The following is a 20,964-nucleotide window of genomic DNA, read 5'->3' on the forward strand; positions in this document are numbered from 1 at the left end:
ACAACCTAGACAAACTCTCTTCTACAAGTACATTTTTGGAAGTGAATACTAGTAATAATATTATTATTCTAAATAGTCTAAATAATAATAATTATTATTCTAAACAAATGCAGTTGCCTTTTGGGTTTGTTTTAGCATGTGATTAACTTAATTATGCCAAAAATCTACAATCTTGAAAAAAGTTTTATTAATTTTTATTTTAAGTAATCATAGACATTAAAAGAAAAATGTTTTAAACTCAGCATATATATAGAGAGAGATCTCTGTCTATATATCTATCTATATCTATCTCTATAGATAGATATCTCCATAGATATCTATAGATAGAGATATCTCTATCTGACTCTGTAGATATCTATCTCTATAGTTATCTATCCCTTTCTGTACATATTTCGGTTCTGGTCCTGGGGTATGAACTCAGGGTTTGGGCACTGTTCCTGAACTTCTTTTTGCTCAAGGCTAGTGCTCTACCACTTGAGCCTAGCACCTCTTCTTTTTCTAAGTAGTTTCTTGGGGATATAAGTCTCATGGACTTTTTTGCCTGGGCTGGCTTTGAACCCAAAGCCTCAGATCTCAACTTCCTTCATAGTTAGGATTATAGGCATAAGCCACCAGCAACTGGCTTCAGGATATTTATATTTTACTTACAAAATTTTGATAGAGGAAAACTGTAGGAGTTTTGCTTTTCACATGCATGTTGGCTTATCTGGCTCAGATTTTAGCATCAGAAGTTATTAGAAGTTAATTTTTTCATCAGAAGCATTTAGTAATTTATTTTGGAGATAATTCATTTATGGAGTGAGGTGAGATTGAGTAAGAAACTTCGGACTCATTGTTATTAGTGTTACATAATCCATTTAAATTGGAATGTGTTTGAATTATATTTCATTAACTAAATTTGCATACGTGACTTAAATGTTGTTTTCTGTTTTAGGCTGTATCATACCTATATTTTTTGTGTCTCATAGTTGTTTTTTGTTTTCATTTTGGTTTTTCTGTTTAACAGCCAGAAATCACTGTGCAAAATCTTCCCTCATATTTAAGACTTCAGAAGCCACTACTTATTTTGTTTAGTGATGGCATCATAAATCCTCAGTATAGAAAAGCAATATTGACACTAATGGAACAAAAATACTTGGATTCACTTACTCCTTGCTGGTTAAATTTGTAAGTTTATTTTAGTATTTTTATATGTAAGGTAATAAAAAAGGACATGATGGCACACTCCTATAGTCCCAACAATTGGGGCACTTGAGGCAAGAGGATCTCCAATTCAAGGCCAGACTAGTACATAGTGAGACCCTGCCTCAAAAAAGAAAACACCAAAAATGTAAAGTCAGTATTGTTACGTTAATATATTTTTGGTAAGAAATGGAATTCTGTAATCTTGCCTTTGGAGTTAATATTATGGGACAAAATATGCAATCATATTTTATTAATTCAGTTCCTTCAAGAAAGTTCCAAGAAGTCCTTGCTTTAGAATGTGATTCAACATTGATTTGTTTATTTATTTATTTTTCCTACTAATTGGATTTTTTTTTCCTCTAGTACTTGAATTTGAACTCAGGGCCTCAAGCTTTCTGAGCTTGCTTGTTTAGCTGGCATTCTTATCACTTGATCCTCACTTCCATTCTAGTCATTTTAAGTAATGATTTTTCTGATTTTTAAAGTAATTTATATGTATTAAATTTTTGGCAGATAGAGAAAAATAAGATTGTAAGATTTTGGCTTTTTTTCTCAGTTCATCTTTCTGTGTTTCTATATTGTTGAAGTCCAGCCAGTAAAGTTAGGAAGTGCTTCAGTGCACTTTCCAACAATCTTTTCTGCTATGTTTTTCTAGATGTATGACTGGTGTTACACCCTATAATGTTCTGTCACTTGTTCACATCATCAGATCAAAGACATTTCATTTTTTAACTTATTTGGAAAATTGCAATAATAGTGAATATTTTGCTGTGGGTTTTATGAACAATACTACTTACTGCTTGAGGCAAAAATTTCCCAGGTAATTATTATTACAGCTATCTAAGAATTCTGTTTTATATAATGGAGAATTTACTGCCTTGGGCAAACTAGTTTTTTGTTGTTGTTGTTTGTTCTGGTACTGGGTGCTTGAACTGGATCCAGGCCTTTCTCACTTGGCTTTTACTCATAGCTGGCACTCTACCACTTGAGCCATATCTCCACTTCTAGCTTTTTACTGGGTATTTGGAGATGGGAATTTCATGGAGTCTTATGCCTGAGCTGGCTTTGAAATGAAATCCTCAGATTTTAGCCTCCTGAGTAGTTAAAATTACAGGCATGAGACTGAATTTTTTTTTCTTGTGGGAACATAACTATTTTAATCCCTTCTTTTTCATGAAGAAAGACACCATATTAGAAAAGAGATATTTATGTAAACAAACATTTTGTTATCTATGTTATGATTATATAACCAGTTAATTTTGTACTGACATTTTATCTAGAGAGGAATCTATTGATTATGTCAAGCCTAAGCTGACTAACCTTTGGGCTATGTATGTGATTGATGAAAACTGTTATTAGTTGCCTTTTTTTCTCCTAAGAAAGACTATCTCATGTTAAACTTTTTAAGAATTTCATTGCTAACACAGTGATAGACTTCATGGTTTTTAGGATGCCTTTTTATAAAGCAAATTTACTGGCATGGTAATTCAAGTTTAATGTTTTATAAACTATTATTTATTTTGTTATGGAAAGAATCATGAATATGATCTATTGTTTCTTTTTGTAGAAAGAATACTCCTGTGGGGAAAGGAGTCCTGAAGGCATATTTTGGTCCTTTGCCTACCCTCCCTGTTCTTGTTTTGGTGAATCTTCATTCAGATGGCCATGTATTTGCATTTCCTTCAGACCAGTCAATAACTGAACACAGCCTTATATTGTGGCTTAAGAAATTAGAATCAGGGCTAGAACATCATATCAGTAAGTTTTCTGTTTTATTTAATACACACAATTCTGTATTTTGTCACATAGATTTTAAACTTTAATTGTAGCTAACAGATACTAGAATAATTTTAATGTTTAGAAATATCCTAAATATTAATATGTTGATAATACTGTCCATGGGATAATCTCTAATTTTAAAGACTAACATACAAGGTCTAACAGGGATAAGAACAATTAGCTGGTCTACAGGCCTCTTTGTTTGGAATGTTAATTTAGAGCCCATATTGCTTCTGTAGATTGCCAGTATTTTTAATTTAGTTGAAAAAATTGAAGCCGGGTATCAGTTGCTCGTGCTCAGCTACCTGAGAAACAGAATGAAAGGATTATGCTTTGAGGCCTGCCCAAGAGAAATGTTCACAAGACCCCCTTCTTAACTTACAGCAGGGTACAGTCATGATGCCTGTTATTCTAACCTAATTGTGTGGGAAGCTGACATCAGGAAGATTGTTGTTTGAGAGCTACCTGAGCAGAAAGGTCCACAAGATACCATTTTAGCAGAAGAATCTGTATGATAGCACATATCTGTCATTTGTATATGATGGGAAACCCTAAAATGCATAGATTGTGGTCCAGGTGTGTGCCTGGGAAGTGTAAGGTTCACTGAAAGGCAACCACCACATGGTTCGGGTAGAAAGGAGTTTATTGGGGGTAGAGCTTATGTTGGCTGCACCAGATGGAGGGTGCAGGGGGTGCAAGGGTTGTAGGGGAAGGGAAAGAAGAAGGGAGGGGGAGAGGGGACAAGGTGCAGAACTGTTGATGGAGATTGACTCTGTAGGGAAAAGTGGGGGGAGGAGGTGTGGCCACAGTGGTGACCTCAGAGTCTGGGGGACCTCCCACTGCCCCCAGGTGCACACTACCTGGGTTACACAGATGTTTGGTGGGGACTTATAGGGAAGGGGCCACGGAGGGAGAGCAATGTAAGGGGGCATTTTCTCCCTTTCCCGGGGAAGACCTAACAGGAAGGAATCAGGTCCTATCAGAAAAATAGAAAGAAAAAAAAAAAATCAGGGCTGGAAAAACAGCACCAGCAGGTCATGCCTTATAATTCTAGCTACTCAGAAAGCTGAGATCCAGAAGATCACCATTGGAAGTCAGTCCAGGCAGAAAAAGTCCATTACACTCCCATCTCCAAAATATCCAGCAAAAACCAGGGCTAACAGCCTGGCTCAAGTGGTGGAGTGCTAGCTGAGCACGCATGAGGCACTGAGTTTAAACTCCAGTACTTCCAAAAAAAGAAAGAAAAGAAAAGAAAATCACGGTATGGATGTGGCTCAGCAAGTGCAAAGTCCTAAATTCAAATATAAAAAATGTACAATGGAACATTAACATATTAAAGCATAACTAAATCCTTTGCACTCTACTTTTTTTTTCTAAATAAAACAGAATTGTGGCTTTCTTAAGACAGTTATCGGGGAAAAACCAGTTGATTAAGGATACAGGTGGACCTGTTGCAACAATGAGAAGTACAAGTTGTCATGTCCAAAACGAGCTTTACAACGTCGGTGGGGGGGGGAAAGGGGGGGGTAGGAGAAGGATTGGGATTGGGGGGGAGGGGGGAGGCTGGGAAGGGATGTGAAGGGTAAACAAAGGAGGAGGCTGCAATGCTTGGTAAGAAATGTACGCATTATCCTGCCCATGTAATTGTAACTCCTCTGTACAGTATGTTCACAAATAAAATTAAATTAAATTAAAAAAAAAAGACAGTTATCATGTGGTCATATATATATACACACATATATATATGCCAGTTTGTCTTCTTTCTGTAAGTAAAAGCAGATATATGGTTTGATAGAAGGCGAAAACATCTAAGGAATGGTACATTACTATTAAATGAAAGTCTGGTTCTAAATATTCTAAAAATATGGCTCTTAAACTGAAGCTAACTTTTCAGTTTCTCTCTTGCCATTTATTGTTTTTACCAGTCAGATAGGCCTACCTTTTGGTTATGGTATGCATGGCTTTTACATTATAGACAAGTTATTTCAAAGGAAGTTACTGTGACATTAAAAATAACAGCCAGTATTTATTGAGTATGCACTCTTTTCCAGGCATAGTACTAATTAAATTTCAGTGATTATCTGATTTAGTTTTATAACTCCCTGAGTTCACAATGTTATCATTATACTATTTTTTTCAGATGAGAAAATGGAGACAGAGTAGCCTGTCAAAGGTTATTCACTTAATAAATACCAGAGTAGGAATTCAAATGCTACAGTGTAACCCCAGAGCTTCTATTCTTAACCAAGTACCTGAAGTGTCAGTGTATAATTTCACTTGTTTTTTTGGATCTCCAAGTAACCATGTAATTAACAGTCTATAAAGTTTCTAGTATTGTTAGGTAATAATCAAGTTTGCAGTGATTTTTATCTCAACTTTGTGGTTTTCTGTCTAATTCTATATATGTAAACTAATGCAGTAGTATTTTAAAAGCCATGATTGTGTCTTTCTCTTTTTTGGCTGTTCCTGGGCCTTGAATTCAGGGCCTCGGTACTGTCCTTCAGCTTCATTTTGGTCAAGGCTAGTGCTCTACCACTTGAGCCGCAGCTTTACTTCCAGTTTTTTCTATTTTATTTGGAGATAAGAGTCACGGACTTTTCCTGCCTGGGCTGGCTTTGAACCACATTCCTCAAATCTCAGCCTCTTGAGTAGCTAGGATTACAGGCATGAGCCACTGGTGCCTGGCTGGCATGATTGCCTTTTAACTTTAATAATTATAGTAATAACTAGTAAAATGTGCTTTATTAACTGTTTTAACTAATTCTTACAAGAAGCCTATGTGACAGGTATTGCCCACAGAAAATAATTATATTACATTTTATTAAATTTAATGATAGTAATACTTATCAAATGTTTTGTGTCTACCACAATGCTAAATGATTTATCATTATCTTTTAATCCTCACAAGAATGGTATGAAATATCTGTAGAAGAGTTAGGTAGCTAAAGTCACAATTAACCAGTAAAGGAGACACATTGTACAGTAATTCAGTCAAGCTAAATAGCAAATCTGTACCTCATATATTTACCATTATTTGTGATGAGAACATTAAAATCTATATTAGTATTTTCAACTTACAATACATTATGGTTTAGTGTGGTCATCATGCTGTTCAGCAGATCTCCAGAACTTACTCCTCCCATGTAGCAAACTTTGTTCTCTTTGACCAACATCTCTCCTTTTCCTATCCCTCACCCCAAACCCCTGGTAACCACCATTCTGCACTCTTCATCTGTGTGTTTTATTATTTTATTTATTTGTTTTATAGCTAGTTTAAAACTCACAAACTCCTGCTTCTACCTCTCAAGTGCTGGGATTGCAAGTATGCACCACTTCACCTGATCGATCGTATTAGATTTTTCATATAAATGAGATCATATGGTATTTGTCTTTCTATACTTGGCTTATTTCACTGAACATAATATTCTTCAGCTTTATCCCTATTTTTCACAAATGAAGGTATTTCCTTTTTTTCTAAGGCTGAATAGCATTCCGTTGTGTATACTTACCACAATCCTTTGATAGACACAGACTGATTTCAACTCATGGCTATTGTGAATAATGTTACCATGATTTTGGGAGTGCCTATATCTCCTTGACATACTGATTTCAGTTTTTTTGGATGTATATTCAGTAGTGGGATTGCTGGATCATATACTAGTACTACTTTTAATTGAAAGAACTGCCATACTGTTTCCCATAATAGCTGAACTATTTTACATTGCCATCAAACATACAAAGATTTTCTTTTCTCCACAACCTCACTTTATCTTTTTTAAAAAAATAAAATATATTTTTATAGTATTAGATGATATCTCAGTTTTAATTTTCATTTCTCTGATGATTAGTGGAGTTGAGAACCTTTTGATATACCTATTAGCTTTACTATCTTCCTTAGAAAAACATCTACTCAGGTCCTTTGCCCATATTTTAATTAGGTTGTTTTGCTATTGAGTAGTTTGAGTTTCCGCCATAGTCTATATATTCACCCCTTATGAGATGTATGATTTGCAAATATGTATCTATTTCTGTACAGTTTCTTAATTCTTTTGATTCATTCATTTCCTTTTCTGTGCAGAAGCTTTTTAATTTGAGTATTTTTTAAAATTCTATTTGTCTTGTTTTTGTTGTCTGTGCTTCTGGGTCATATTTAAAAATAATCTCTGCCAAGACCAGTGTATAGCAGGGAAGGAGAAATCTGCCTTGCCCTTCTGCGTGTTGAGTGCTCCCTTCTGTGCGAGGGGATCTGCTTTCACCACCCTTTGGACAGATCTTCACTGACAGCAGTGCATGGAGTTAGGGGAAAAGAGATGCAGCAGGTTATAGCCACATTCTGGGAACGACTCACTGTTCCACAGTGTCATGGATGTTTTCCTCAACTTACTTGTTGCAAGTGAGGTGTGCCCACAGCCTACTCCTAGTTGAGATTTACACTTTGGCCCAGTTCCCTGACTTTTTTATGTCTTCGTCTTCTCATCTACAAAATTGGGGAAATAATTGTGCTTCTGTTATTGTAAAGATAAAGTGAGTAAGGCCTGACATATAGGAAAGGCTCAATAAATGTTAGCTGTTATTCTTTATTAGTAGTAACTTGATGAATAAGGTATTTAACACCATGGTTAGAGTACAGTTTTATTTGCAGTTGATGGTATGACCTTTGTAGAGTTCCCTTAACAAGTAATTAGCATCATTAGATTGCTAACTTACATACATTTGTCAGCATCTCAAGACTGCTAGTCTCTGAATGCAGTGTTCACTTTAAAGATAGATATTGCTAAATATCTGCTACCCCTTTAACTAGACTCTTCTTAAAGATATTTTCATATACATATAGCTATAGTTCAGACTATAGCTGTTCTCACCCTGTCCTTATTCAGTATATTTAGAAATTTTTCATTTGTTACTTTTTAAATTTACTTAAAAATACAAAGGGGTTTCAATTCAACAAATCAAAGTTTATAACTATAATGCACCTTGATCAATGCCACCCCTTTCATTATTCTTTTCTATTGTCTTTCTTTTGGGGCCCAATGCTGGGGCTTGAACTCAGGACCTTATACTCTCTCTTGACTTTTTCACTCACCTACTACTTGAATCACACTTCCACTTCTGGCTTTTTGCTGGTTATTTGGAGATAAGACTCTCACGGACTTTTTTTTTTTTTTTGCCCATACTGGATTTGAATCCTAATCTTCAGATCTCAGCCTCCTGAGTAACTGGGATAATAGGCATGAGCCACTGGTGCTCTGCTCATTGTCACTTCTGAATCTGCTAACCCAGAAACCCTAATTTGAAACATCAGTACTATGGATAATCTAAAATTAATATTGTGTTGATATAACAGTGCTGAGATTTCATATGAATCAGTCTGAATGAAGAAATTATGTCAGTAAGTGTAGGGATACTTTAAATGTACATAAGCAGATTTTCTGTTCTAGATAATTGAAGTTTATTCATATTTTCTATGGCTTTAAAATATGTATTTGCTTTATAAAATCTCAAGTTTGTATTTTATGAGCACTTTCTTGGCTTGTAAAACTTTTATTTTTTAAAGTTTTAATTTGAATATTTCCTTATATTGCGTATGTTTCCAAATAGTATTTTAAATGAGCCAACTTAAACTATTTTGTAGAGAATGGTTATTTATCTCATATATGTTTGTCAGCTCTAATCAGTTTTTCTTTTTTTTCCCCTTTGTTTCGACATACTAAAGTTTGAACTCAAAGTTTTGCACTTACCAGGCAGGCATTCTGCCACTGAGCCATTCCACCAAACCTTTTTGTTTTTGTTACGGTTTGAATATTTTTGAATATTTGTTTTTGTTTTTAATGCCCAGGTCATCACAGAACAAGATCCTCCTGTTTATGCTTCCTGTATAGCTGGGAAGACAGGCACATAATGGTGCCCAGCTTTTTCTCCAGGCTGGCCTCAAACCATGATTTTTCCATTCTCAGCTTTCCAATTAACAAGGATTATAGGCATGAACTACAATGCCAATGTAGTTTTTCTTCTTTCTAATGACAAATACTTCAAAATAATATTAAGATTTATTGCCATAAAGCTCATGATCCAATTACTGTCTGTAGTATAGTTGGCTACACAACAATTTAAAATTATTTGTTGTTTGTAATTATTTATAGTCTGTAGGAAGGTTATTAGTCAAATGAAACCTTCAAAATCAGAAAATGCTAGCGGGGCTCCAGTGGGTCATGCTTGTAATCCTAGCTACTCAGAAGGCTGAGACAGGTGGATGGCAGTTTGAAGCTAATTGGGCAGAAAACTCATGAAACTCTAATCTCCAATTAGTCAGGAAAAAGCCAGAAGTGGAGCTGTGGCTCATATGTAAAACAGCAGCTTTGAACAGAAAAGCCAAGAGAGTGCAAGGCCCTGCCTTCAAGGCTTAGTACCAGCACGCATACACAGCACCAAAAAAATCAAAAATGCTTTAAAGAAATATTTGTATAAAAGCGAAATAATAACTATGTTATGAAAGTTTTTTTCTTGAATGATTATAAGAGTGAGTTACAAGACACTATGTTGAAAATGAATTTTATAACTTGGGGGTTGGGGAGTTGGGGAGACAGGGAGGGAAGGGATGGTAGGGGAAAACAAAGGAGGGGATAACAGTGCTGGATAGCAAATGTACTCATTACCTTACTCATGTAACTGTAACCCCCCTGTACAGTATCTTTACAATAAAATATGTATAAAAAAGAGTGAGTTACATTTGGGGGAGCAGTTGAGACTGGAGTAGAAAAGCAGACTTTCTAAAAAAAATATTTTATTGTAAAGATGTTGTATAGAGGAGTTACAGTCATGAGTAAGGTAATGAGTACATGTCTTGTCAAACATTGTTACCCCCTCCTTTGTTTTATTCATACTAACCCTTCCCTCCCCCTCCTCCCCCAAGACTTTTTATTTTAATTTATGTAAAGGTTTGTAAGTAGTAAGATCTTTCCTTTCTCTTCAATAGTATTTATTTCTGTGTATGAATATAATATAACAAATGAAAATAACTAATAATGACATCATTTCCTTAAAATACTTAGCTTTGCTTAAGACGAACAAGGTCCTCTTGCCCACAGGTAAACTTTATGGATAATTTTCACGGTATAGTTATGTGATTACATTTTATAGAACATTTTCTAGTATATTTATGTGACTATTTATAACTGCTAATCATTAACTCTTGGTTGTATCTTCCTCCAGCAACTTTATCTGCTCAGAAGTGGAAGCCTCCTCTTCCAGCCTATGATTTTCTAAGTATGATGGATGCTGAAACCTCACAGCAGCATCCCACCAAGAAAGTTCCTGAGTGTCTGAAAGAAGGAGATGTGCGTGACAGTGGTAAGGGACATGAAGACAAATCAGCAGTCAAAAAAGAGCCCACTGAAACAGTGAGAATAAAACATTGGAATAGAAATAACTGGTTTAAAGAAACAGAAAAATCACTTAGGCATGATAAAGAGTTATGAACTATTTACAAAGGGCTATCCTTTTTCTATTTGGCTTAATTGAGAGACTCAATAATTTATTTATTAAGAACTAATACTAAATCACATCAAGTTTCTAGACAAGTGCCCTTTAACAGCATTACAATGGAAGTTACATACATGAATTTTTCAGGTAGCTAAAAAAAAAGTATAAAAGAGCAGGTGAAATAAATTTGACCTAGTTAGTATACCCCAAATAAATAAAGCTTTCAGGGATTTACTTTTTCTTTTCTTATTTTTTTCTTTTTACTACAGTGTATATTTGACATATACTTGCTGTTTCTCACTACAGAATAGCTGTATTTCAAGTGCTCATTAACCACACATATGGGTACGTGGTTGTTGTATTAGATACCTCATTTGAAGACAGAAGTTGATGCAATTAATTTAACTTAGTTCTAGTCACAATATATATTTGTATTAAAATTGAAATGTAATGCTAGTTTAAATCACAGTTGACTCTACAGTGGAGTCATATAGCTGGCAGTTATATTTGTTGTGATTTTCAGTCCTTCCCTGCCCCGGGGGATATTTGATTGGATGACTGAGGATGCTATTGCATCAAGTGGGTAGAGGCCAGTGCTGCCAAACAATCTATACCAAGACATCCCCTTACAGCAACGAATTATCTTGCCCCAAATACCAGTACTGCTAAAGCTGAGTAACCCAGTGTTACTAACTTGTAGCAGAGGGGGCTCACCAAATAATCTGGATCTGCTCCATTCACATATTTGAAAAAAATACTGAATGTTAAAAATAAATATTATATGGTTTAATAGCATATAAACTATCCTCTGGATATAACTTTACCTTATTAATTTTAATATTTTCAAAAGTTATAACATATGCCCCCCAAAGGACTCAAGGTAATATTTTTAAAGAGAGTCTTAAACTGTTTCTGTAGGTTATATTGCTAAATTTCAGGTGAACAGAAATGAAATTTTCTGATGTTTGCTTACAAAAAGAGAGATTCCCTTATCTGAACAATGTCTAAAATCTGTCTATCCGTGTGATCTTTAAACAAATGAGTTTGGGGGCTGGGAAGATGGCTCAGTGGTAGAGTGCTTGCTTTGCATGCATGAGGCCCTGGGTTCGATTCCTCAGCACCACATAAGCAAAAAGAAAAAAGCCAGAAGTGGTGCTGCGGCTCAAGTGGTAAAGCGCTAGCCTTGAGCTGAAGAGCTGAGGGACAGTGCCCAGGCCCAGAGTTCAGGCCCCATGACCGGACCCAAAAAAAAGAAACAAACAAACAAAAAAAAAATGAGTTTGTCTCCTTGGGCCATAAGACCTTATCTTTATAAGAAGGAACAATTAGCCAAAAATTAATTTCTAAACAGATTACTTACTGTCAGGTTGATTTGTTTGCATCAGTCATATGTGCAGTTGCTCTGAATTTTAAGAAATTTATTAAGAACATCCGACATGGTGCTCTAATATAACCCTCCTTGTGAGATCTACTTAGGGTATCATATTCTTTAAATTTTTTCTACATCTGGCTTATCTAGTACAACTGTTTCACAACTGGAATTTTGTGGCTTAATGTCAATAAACTATACAATCTACTTTAGTGTAATGTAAATCATTTGCTGAGAGCAGCACCCTTCCTCGGTTATTTTGTTTTATTTTTCCTGTAGCCTGTAGTGCCTTACTTGTTTCATTCATTCTCATTTAGGTTATTTCTAACATGGAAGATACGTGAATGAACTCTAATGTTTATAGTCATAAAAACATTATCAGCTTGGGGCTGGGAAAGTGGCTCAGTGGTAGAGTGCTTGCCTTGCATGCATGAGGCCCTGGGTTTGATTCCTCAGCACCACATAAGCAAAAAGAAAAAAGCTGGAAGTGGCGCTGTGGCTCAAGTGGTAGAACGCTAGCCTTGAGCTGAAGAGCTGAGGGACAGTGCCCAGGCCCAGAGTTCAGGCCTCACGACCAGATCCAAAAAAAGAAAAAAAAGAAAAGAAAAAACGTTATCAGCTTGATCAGTACAATTCTAATAACTGCCAGAATATAGAAACATTAAGTTGATTCATCGTTGTACTGTAGCCAGCAATTTTGACACCCTTTAATATATGTTCACTTAAAGTGTCCAAATTTTAGGCAACCTTCAACAAAAACTTTCTTTGGCCTTTCTTGGGTCACTTACTTTTTTCTTTTGGGGGGGGGGTGGTCCGGTCATGGGGCCTGAACTCTGGGCCTGGGTGCTGTCCCTCAGCTCTTCAGCTCAAGGATAGCGTTCTACCACTTGAGCCACAGCGCCACTTCTGGCTTTTTTCTTTTTGCTTATGTGGTGCTGAGGAATTGAACCCAGGGCCTCAGGCATGCAAGGCAAGCGCTCTACCACTGAGCTACCTTCCCAGCCCCCGGACCACTTACTTTTTATCAGTTGGATATCTTTGGTTCCAAACAACAGAAATGTTTCTTCAGCTAATTTAAGCAAAAAGGGAATTCTGGTCTACTTATAGAGCTAGAAGACAAACTAATATTTGAAAAGATAGTATTAATGTTATTCTGGAATCTGTGTAGCAGAAACAACAGCTCGGTGAAGAATCATCTCGAATAGGCTTCTGTCTTGTGACTCACAGTAGCCCTTAGGGAAGACTAAGCAGCAGCAGTGCAGAAGGTATAGCCCCTACAGAAGAAACTAAATTTTGTTCACTGGATAAAACTAGAATGAACGTGGAAAAGGAAAAACAGTAAGGAAATAGAAAAAACATGAACAGCAACATAGATGGTTGTTCTTCAGACCTTTGTGCCCTTTTGATATCGTTTTGCTCCATTTTGTCCACTTTTTGGTTGGGGGGGGATGCTAGTTCTGGGGCTTGAACTCAGGGCCTAGACACTGCCCCTTAGCTTTTTGCTCAAGGCTGGTGTTCTACCACATGAGTCACAGTTCTACTTCCAGCTTTTTGAGTCTCAAGAACTTTCCTTCCATAATGGAATGGAATAAAAGGCTCAGAAATCAACCCAAACAACTACAGCCATCTATTCTTTGACAAATGCATCAAAAACATGTTGGAGAAAAGACAGTCTCTTTAACAAATGTCTAATTAATATGTGAAGAAATTTTCAACAACCTTGGGTGTAAAAGAAATACAACAAAACATCATCAAGACTCTGTCTCACCCCAGTCAGAATGGCCATCATTAAGAAAACAAACAACAGGGCTGGGAAGGTGGCTCAGTGGTAGAGCGCTTGCCTTGCATGCATGAGGCCCTAGGTTCAAGTCCTCAGCTCCACATAAGCAAAAAGAAAAAAGCTGGAAGTGGTGCTGTGGCTCAGGTGGTAGAGTGCTAGCCTTGAGTTGTGCCCAAGCCCAGAATTCAGGCCCCACGACTGGACCCTCCTCCCCCCCAAAAGAAAACAAACAACAAATGCTGGCAAGGATGTGGGAGAAAGTGGAACCCAATGCTAGTGGGAATGTAAATTAGTGCAGCCACTATGAAAATCAATATGAAGTTTACTTAGGAAAACCAATGATTGAACTACCACATGATCCTCCTATACCATTCCTGGACATACCCTAAGGAATGTAACTCGCATCCAGGTGAGATAACTGCATGTCTATATCCAGTCCATCACTATTCACAAAAATAACAGAAATCAGTCTGGGTGTTCATCAACCAATGAGTGGATAAAATGTGGTACAATGGAGTATTAGTTAGCCATAATGAATGAAATCATGCCATTTTCAGGAAAATAGGTGAAATTAGATCATCATGCTAAGTAACATAAACCAAACTAAGAAAGTAAATATGGAATATTCTCTTTTATATACAGAATCTAGTCCTTAAAAGTAAATGATGGGAAGCTGGGTGCCAGTGGCTCTCCCGTAATCCTAGCTACACAAGAGGCTAAGATCTAAGGATTCTTGTTTGAAGCCAGCCCAGGAAGGGAAGTCTGTGAGAATATCATCTCCAGTTAACCACTAAAAAAGCCAGAAGTGGAGCTGTGCTCAAGTGGTGGAGTACTAAACTTGAGTAAAAACAGCTCAAGGACAGTATCCAGGCCCTTAGAAGAAAGGGGGGGGGGGAAAGGAATGTACGACAGGTAATGGATATGTTACCAGTGGGATGGGAGGGTAAAGGAGAAGGGAGTAAGTATATGGTACAAGGTTTTTGGTTTGGTTTGGTTTGGTTTTGGTCAGTTGTGGGGCTTGAACCCAAGGCTTGGGCACTGTTCCTGAGCTCTGTTTTTGCTTAAGGATAGAGCTCTACTAATTTGAGCCACAGCTCTACTTCTGAGTTTTTGGTAGTTAATTGAAGGTAAGAGTCTCATTGACTTCCCTGCCCAGGCTGGCTTTGAACTGTGATCCTCAGATCTCAGCCTCCTGAGTTGTTAGGATTACAGAACCAGCACCTGGCCAATTGAAGTATTTTATACACATGTAGAACAATGAAATTTGTTGAAATTGTTTTAAAGAGTGGTGAGGGAATGAAGAGGAGTAATTGGGTGAATTTGATCAGCATACATTGTATACATATATGGAAAATGCACATTGTATACATATATGGAAATATGCCACCATGAAGCTATTTTGTGCAACAAATGTACAGTAATAAAAATGTAAAACAACATATGGGCACATTAATCACTCAAGGATAATCTGTTTAAGAACTGATATCTAACTTTTCTTATTCCCTAAATAGGCACAGGAAACAGCTTTTTTATTCTTTCAAGATTTTCCTCTTTAAGAACCTTTTTTAAGAAAATAGTTTTAAAATTTTTATTGTAAAGATGATATGCAGAGGGGTTACAATTGTATAAGTCAGGTAATAAGTACATTTCTTTTTGAACAGTGTCATCCCTTCCCTCATTTTCTCCTATTTTTTCTCTCTCAGCTCCCCTCCCCCACAAGTTGTATAGTTCATTTTCAACATGGTGTCTAGTGAGTATCATGGCTGCATTTGTTCACCCTTTGTCCCACCATTTCTCTGCTCCCCCAAACAGATGAACTTACATACAAGACAAAAGTACAGAAATCAGGAACAGTGATAAAAGGGAAAAAACAGAGAAACACACACAAAAAGTAAAATAAAAAGCCTCTTGTTTACATTTCTTGCAGTTCATGTTGATAAACATTATTTTATATGATCTTAGGCATATAGCTATTGAATCTTTGTGATCCTCGCCTAAGAATATCCTCCTTAGGTCTCACTGTATGAATGTTTGAAGTCCTGTTTAAGTTGTCATATCCTTTAAGATTCTTAGAGTTCCCCCTATCAGCAGCAAACAGTGAGGAAAATTATCTTGGCCTTTAACCCTTTAATCTGCAAATGGTGGAGGACTTGATAGTGAGGATTTGAAGGAGGGCACCAGTAACAAAACCAAACTCAATTTTGTCCTCTTGAGTATTTCCTGTAGTCACACTGGATTCCAGAAACTAATAGATAATTATCTTGTGATTTGAATGAATCTGTAAGACTATGACTTTTTTTTATCCTGACACCAACTAACCACCAACTATCCTCCACCCCAACTAACCCTCAGATAATGATAATCCAAGATCTGGGAACTATGCGTGCATTTTATCCCTTCTCCGTGTTCTCTCTATATAAGAGCATGTCAACACATCATGAAAACAGACAGGATCACTGAGCTCCTGTTCTTCCACATGCAGCCATGTTTTCATTAAACTTCCTTTCTCTGCCTCCTCAGTAGCTAGGATTATAGATATGAGACATTCGACCATTCAATAAAAACTTGAGGCACTTGCAAGAGACCAGTAACTTAGAAGTGAAAATCTAAGTGAATGCTTAGAGGCATACAGTGGACACATTAGGTACTTTTCCTTAGATTTGGACAAACTTAGCTCACTTTTATATCCAAGTAAGTGATTTTACTCTCATTCTTTTAACAAAAATTAAAACAACTACAAACAAGCCAAAGCTCAACAACATAAAAATCCTTGTATGCATTAATAGAGCAGATAATTTTGATGTTTTCTTTTCCATTTATCCTTTTTAAACCATGAAAAAGTTATGTCTTCTTTGTTAAGTAGCTGTTGCACGGAGGAAGTAGGGATGGATGACAAAAAAAATATTGTTCCGACTATTTAATTGAATATATTTGCTATGGAATAAAATTAAATCAGTTAAAATTAATATCATTAATAAAATCCTTGATAGCCTTTTCCTTCACGTCAAGCATCTGGTTGTTTAAACCTCTGGTTAAAATGAAAACCAAAGTAGGGGCTGGGAAGGTAGCTCAGTGGTAGAGTGCTTGCCTTGCATGCATGAGGCCTTGGGTTCGATTCCTCAGCACCACATAAGCAGAAAAAGCCAGAAATGGCACTGTGGCTCAAATGGTAGAGCACTAGCCTTGAGCTGAAGAGCTGAAGGACAGTGCCCAGACCCAGAGTTCAGGCCACATGACCAACAAAAAACAAAGAAAGAAAAGGAAAGTAAAATAATATATAAAAATAAAACGTGTAGGTTGCCTAGCTGCCAAGTTAGTGAGTCCATTGAACTGAAGACAACAAAGAAGTAATTTCAGTCTGGGGAAAGTTTTTAATCCTTTTGGGAGTAGTGAGCCACTGTATCTTCATGGGACCCTGCACTGGTGTTTCCAAGTCGAGTTAGCTGAAAGTGGCCCAGCCTGTACCACTTGGTGGTGGAGGACAAGTGTGTATGTGTCCATTATCCCAATTATAGAGACAAGTCAAAGTTCAGGGTCCACCCAAGTAGAAAGTTAGGACCCCATAAGACTTTATCTGTGAGATAAAAATGAACTAAAGGGAGGAGGAGAAGGAAGAGGGAGAAGAGGAGGAGGGAAAGGGGAAGGAGAAGAAAAAAAGGAGGAAAAGGAAGCAAGAAGAAGAAAGGAAAAAGAGCAGCTCTATCTGTGCATACAGAGTAACTATACTAGGTTTTGTTCTGATGTTGAGTAATGAAAACAAAAACAAAAGGGTGGGAGTCAGGAAAGCCATCTCTGAGAACTTAGAATTACATTCATCCCTTGAGATCTGCAAACCACATTGACCTAACCTATTTGGACAAAAAAAAAAACCCTCAAATAATAAATTTAGCTTAAATAGTCCCCAAAGGTCCAAGAAAAAGGAGCCTGGCAGATATAAATGCTCATTCTTTCTAAGGAAAGCTACCTTCATAAGCAGATAGCAGGCCTCAAAGAATTTCCTAGAATTACCTTCTCAAGGACAGTGTTGCACAGGAAGTGAAAACTAAGCAAACATATTATGAATGAGAAGTAGCAAAAACTCACACCAAAAACAAATCAGTAGCTTAAAGATCTTTATATTATCAAGCACATTTACATTATATGTTCCAGGAATAAAAATCCGGTTTTGATATAGCTTCTACAAACAGCTGTTGAATTAAAGAAATAGAACTTCTAGGAATGAAAAATAATTAAAATTCAAATCTGACACAGTTAGGTTACTTTTTCCCCACATCCCTACAAATATTTGTTGTTTGACAATGTTGGCCAATCTAACTGGGGTGAGATCGTATCTCAGAGTTGTTTTGATTTGTATTTCCTTTTTGGCCAAGGATGCTGATCATTTCCTCATGTGTTACATTGCCATTCTTACCTCTTCTTCTGAGAAGTCTCCTCTTAGCTCCTTTGCCCACTTAGTGATTGTTTTATTGTTTCTTGAGCTCCTTGTATTATTTTGGGCATTAGGCCTTTGTCCCAGGTATTGCTTGTAGAGATCTTCTAGTCTGCTGGTTGTCTTTCTAGTTTAGTAACTATGTCCTTTGTTGTGCAGTTCAACTAGAGTTTTGTACCCAAAGAAATATTTCTCCAGAAGAAAATAGTTTAGAATAGCAAACACATTGTTGTTGTTAGCAATATAAGATCTTTCAGAATATAAACCTAATATGCAGAGAGATTCCAGATGGAAGAGCAAAAAGCAAAAGGAAAAGGAGCTGGTTTGGTTTGAATGGTCCCACTATAGCATCCATTGAAACAGAATCCTCTTGTGAGGTTGTGAGGTGATCAGAGGTGGGACTACTGGGGGTGGGAGGGTGATTGGGTCTTGGGTGCTCTGCCCTAATGAATTGATATGTTATGGGTGGGTGGATTATGAATAATGGCTTAGTTATAAAAATAAGCTCTCTGGCTGGCTTGCTCCATCTTACCATGGATGCTATCCTCCACAGCCCTCACCAGAAGTCAAGCAGGTGCTAGCCTCATACTCTTTATCTTCTAAAACAGCATTCAGTCACAGCTAAAGAAAATAACACAGAAAGGCACAAAGTGGCAAATAACATGTTGATACATATGAATAAATTTAGAAGGCATAAGACGTGGATTTTTTTTTTCAGAAAGAGTAAACAATGAGCAGGACACCAGTGGCTCACAACTGAATCCTATTCAGGAGGCTAAGATCTTAGGATCTTAGATAAAAGCCAACCCCAGCAGAAAAGTCTGTGAGACTGATCTCCAGTTAGCTACCAAAAAATGCTGGATGTGGAACTGTGGCTTAAGTGTTAGAGTAACAACTTTGAGTCAAAAAGCTGAAAGCCTGAACATTTGAGTTTAATCCCCAGTACCAGTATATGCACACACACACACACACACACACACAAACACACAGAGAGAGAGAGAGAGAGAGAGAGAGAGAGAGAGAGAGAGAGAAACCAACAATGTTAAAATATCAAAGGAAAAAAGGTCATTAGAGTTATTGTGCTTTAAATTCCCTGGAAAAAAAAAGAATAAAGTTAGTAATTAGGTTTCAGTACAAACACATTTTGTACTTTCCAGGGTATCCTCTAAAAGAATTGAAAACTTTGAACCATGAGAGGAAGAAAATTGTGGCTACAAAGAAGATCAGCCACAAAAAGGAAACAAAAGAAACAAAAGATACAATAGGAAGGATAAATGGTACAAACTAAGAGTAATTTAGTCTGAAATGTCAGTGAATATACACAGTGGATCAAATGTTCCAATTAAAATATTGTCAGACATGATAAAAATTCATTATGTGATATTTTTGAGAGATCATGTTAAACATGTTAAATATGCAAAGAGTAAAAGGAAAGAAAAAAGACATACTGTGTTATTTTTAGGTAAGAAAGAACTAGTCAGAAGAGCCCTAAGCTCAGTAAAGATAGACATCATATCTAAAGCAGTATGGGTGCTGGGAAGGTGGCTCAGTGTTTGTCTTGCTGCATGAGGCCCTGGGTTTGATTCCTCAGCACCACATGAACAGAAAAAGCTGGAAGTGGCACTGTGGCTCAAGTGTAGAGTGCTAGCCTTGGGCTGAAGCGCTCAGGGACAGTGCTCAGGCCCAGAGTTCAAGCCCCACGACTGAACAAAAAAAGGCATTATGGAAGACTGTACTTCAAAATGATAATGTCCATTTCACCAGTAACTTAAATAGTTGCAATTGTGTAAGTATTTAATAACATTATCAAACTATACCAAGCAAAAATTAGAAATAAATTCAGCATCATATTAGATTTTTAATACAGCAGCAGAAAAAAATAAGGAAAGCTGAAGATGTAAACAATTGTCAGTAAACTTGGTGGAGAATCTCAGGACACATACTCTATTCAAGCACACATGAACATTTATAAAAGCTGACCTATATTGGGCTATAATGCAAGTCTCAATAATTGTTAATGGATTTAAATCATACCCTACGTGCTAATGATACCTAGAGATGAGTATGTAAGCCTGCACCACATTGACTCTTATGGCAAAACTTTGAATTAAATCTGAGTCTTCTGCATATCAATTTAGTGAGGTGATAATACAGAAAAGTCTTTCCTTTCATCATTGAAAACCTTAAAGCATATTCATTTATAATTGTATTTCATACATTCTAACATTCTTATATTTCATTTTTGTATAGGTAGGGATATAATTGAAATATTAATAAACTGACCCTGGACTTGGGTACTCAAGGTGAGCACCCTACCACTTGGGCCACAACTCTGCTTTTGGATTTTTGTTGGTTAATTTGGGATAAGAGTCTTATATACTTTCCTGTCTGACTTCTAATTGTGATCCTCTTATCAGCCTCTTGAGTAGCTAGGATTATAGGAGTAACCCACTTATGCCTGCTAACATTCTCTTAAAACTAGTATTTTTTTCTTCTTTTACTATAATATGTAATGGAAACCTACCAAAGATTCAGTTTGGATAACCCAGGGTCAAGACTTTACATAGGCCTTAAAAGCTGTACAGACAGATTGTAGAATCTGGAGTCTAGTGAAATATTCCAGACAGTCCTAATGCCTGGGAATGGGCAAAGTTTCACGTCAGTCTTTTAATCAAATAAAGGCCCATTTCCTCTTTTGTTAAATGTAGTTTGGATTCTGTGTTTCTTATATGGATATCCTACAAAGTTATAAAAGCTACCTCTGAAGAATTAATTTTCCTCACATTTAAACTTATGTTAGCAAGACTAAATAACCAGCTATCCTGTTCTTGGTGACATGAAATCCTGAATGATTGGTTCATTGTCCTGAGAGCAACTAATGTATTTAAACTACTTCCCCAGAGTTACCAGGATATACCAGCCATAGATGGTATCTATAAATGT

The 20,964-nt window shown here is 36.7% G+C and overlaps 1 protein-coding gene across 6 annotated transcripts in view; it reads left to right on the forward strand.

The window, feature by feature from the left end:
* Txndc16 (thioredoxin domain containing 16) overlaps window positions 1-12,231 on the forward strand; it is a 77,017-nt gene extending 64,786 nt beyond the window's left edge. For 4 of the 6 annotated variants that reach the window (XM_070033289.1, XM_070033279.1, XM_070033270.1 and 1 more), the window contains exons 19-22: window positions 1,007-1,167; window positions 1,841-2,005; window positions 2,753-2,943; window positions 10,174-12,230. In XM_070033289.1, the coding sequence (XP_069889390.1) occupies window positions 1,007-1,167; window positions 1,841-2,005; window positions 2,753-2,943; window positions 10,174-10,439 (783 nt within the window). In that variant the 3' untranslated portion in view covers window positions 10,440-12,230. Of the gene's footprint in view, window positions 1-1,006; window positions 1,168-1,840; window positions 2,006-2,752; window positions 2,944-10,173 lie in introns of all 6 variants that reach the window. The other 2 variants (XM_070033318.1, XM_070033308.1) reach the window with 2 other exon arrangements.
* The last annotated feature ends 8,733 nt before the right edge of the window (window positions 12,232-20,964 follow it).

This window comes from Dipodomys merriami, unplaced genomic scaffold (genome assembly GCF_024711535.1).
Source record: "Dipodomys merriami isolate MVZ:Mamm:240054 unplaced genomic scaffold, mDipMer1.0.p SCAF_1, whole genome shotgun sequence".
In the NCBI taxonomy this organism is placed as follows: Eukaryota; Metazoa; Chordata; class Mammalia; order Rodentia; family Heteromyidae; genus Dipodomys; species Dipodomys merriami.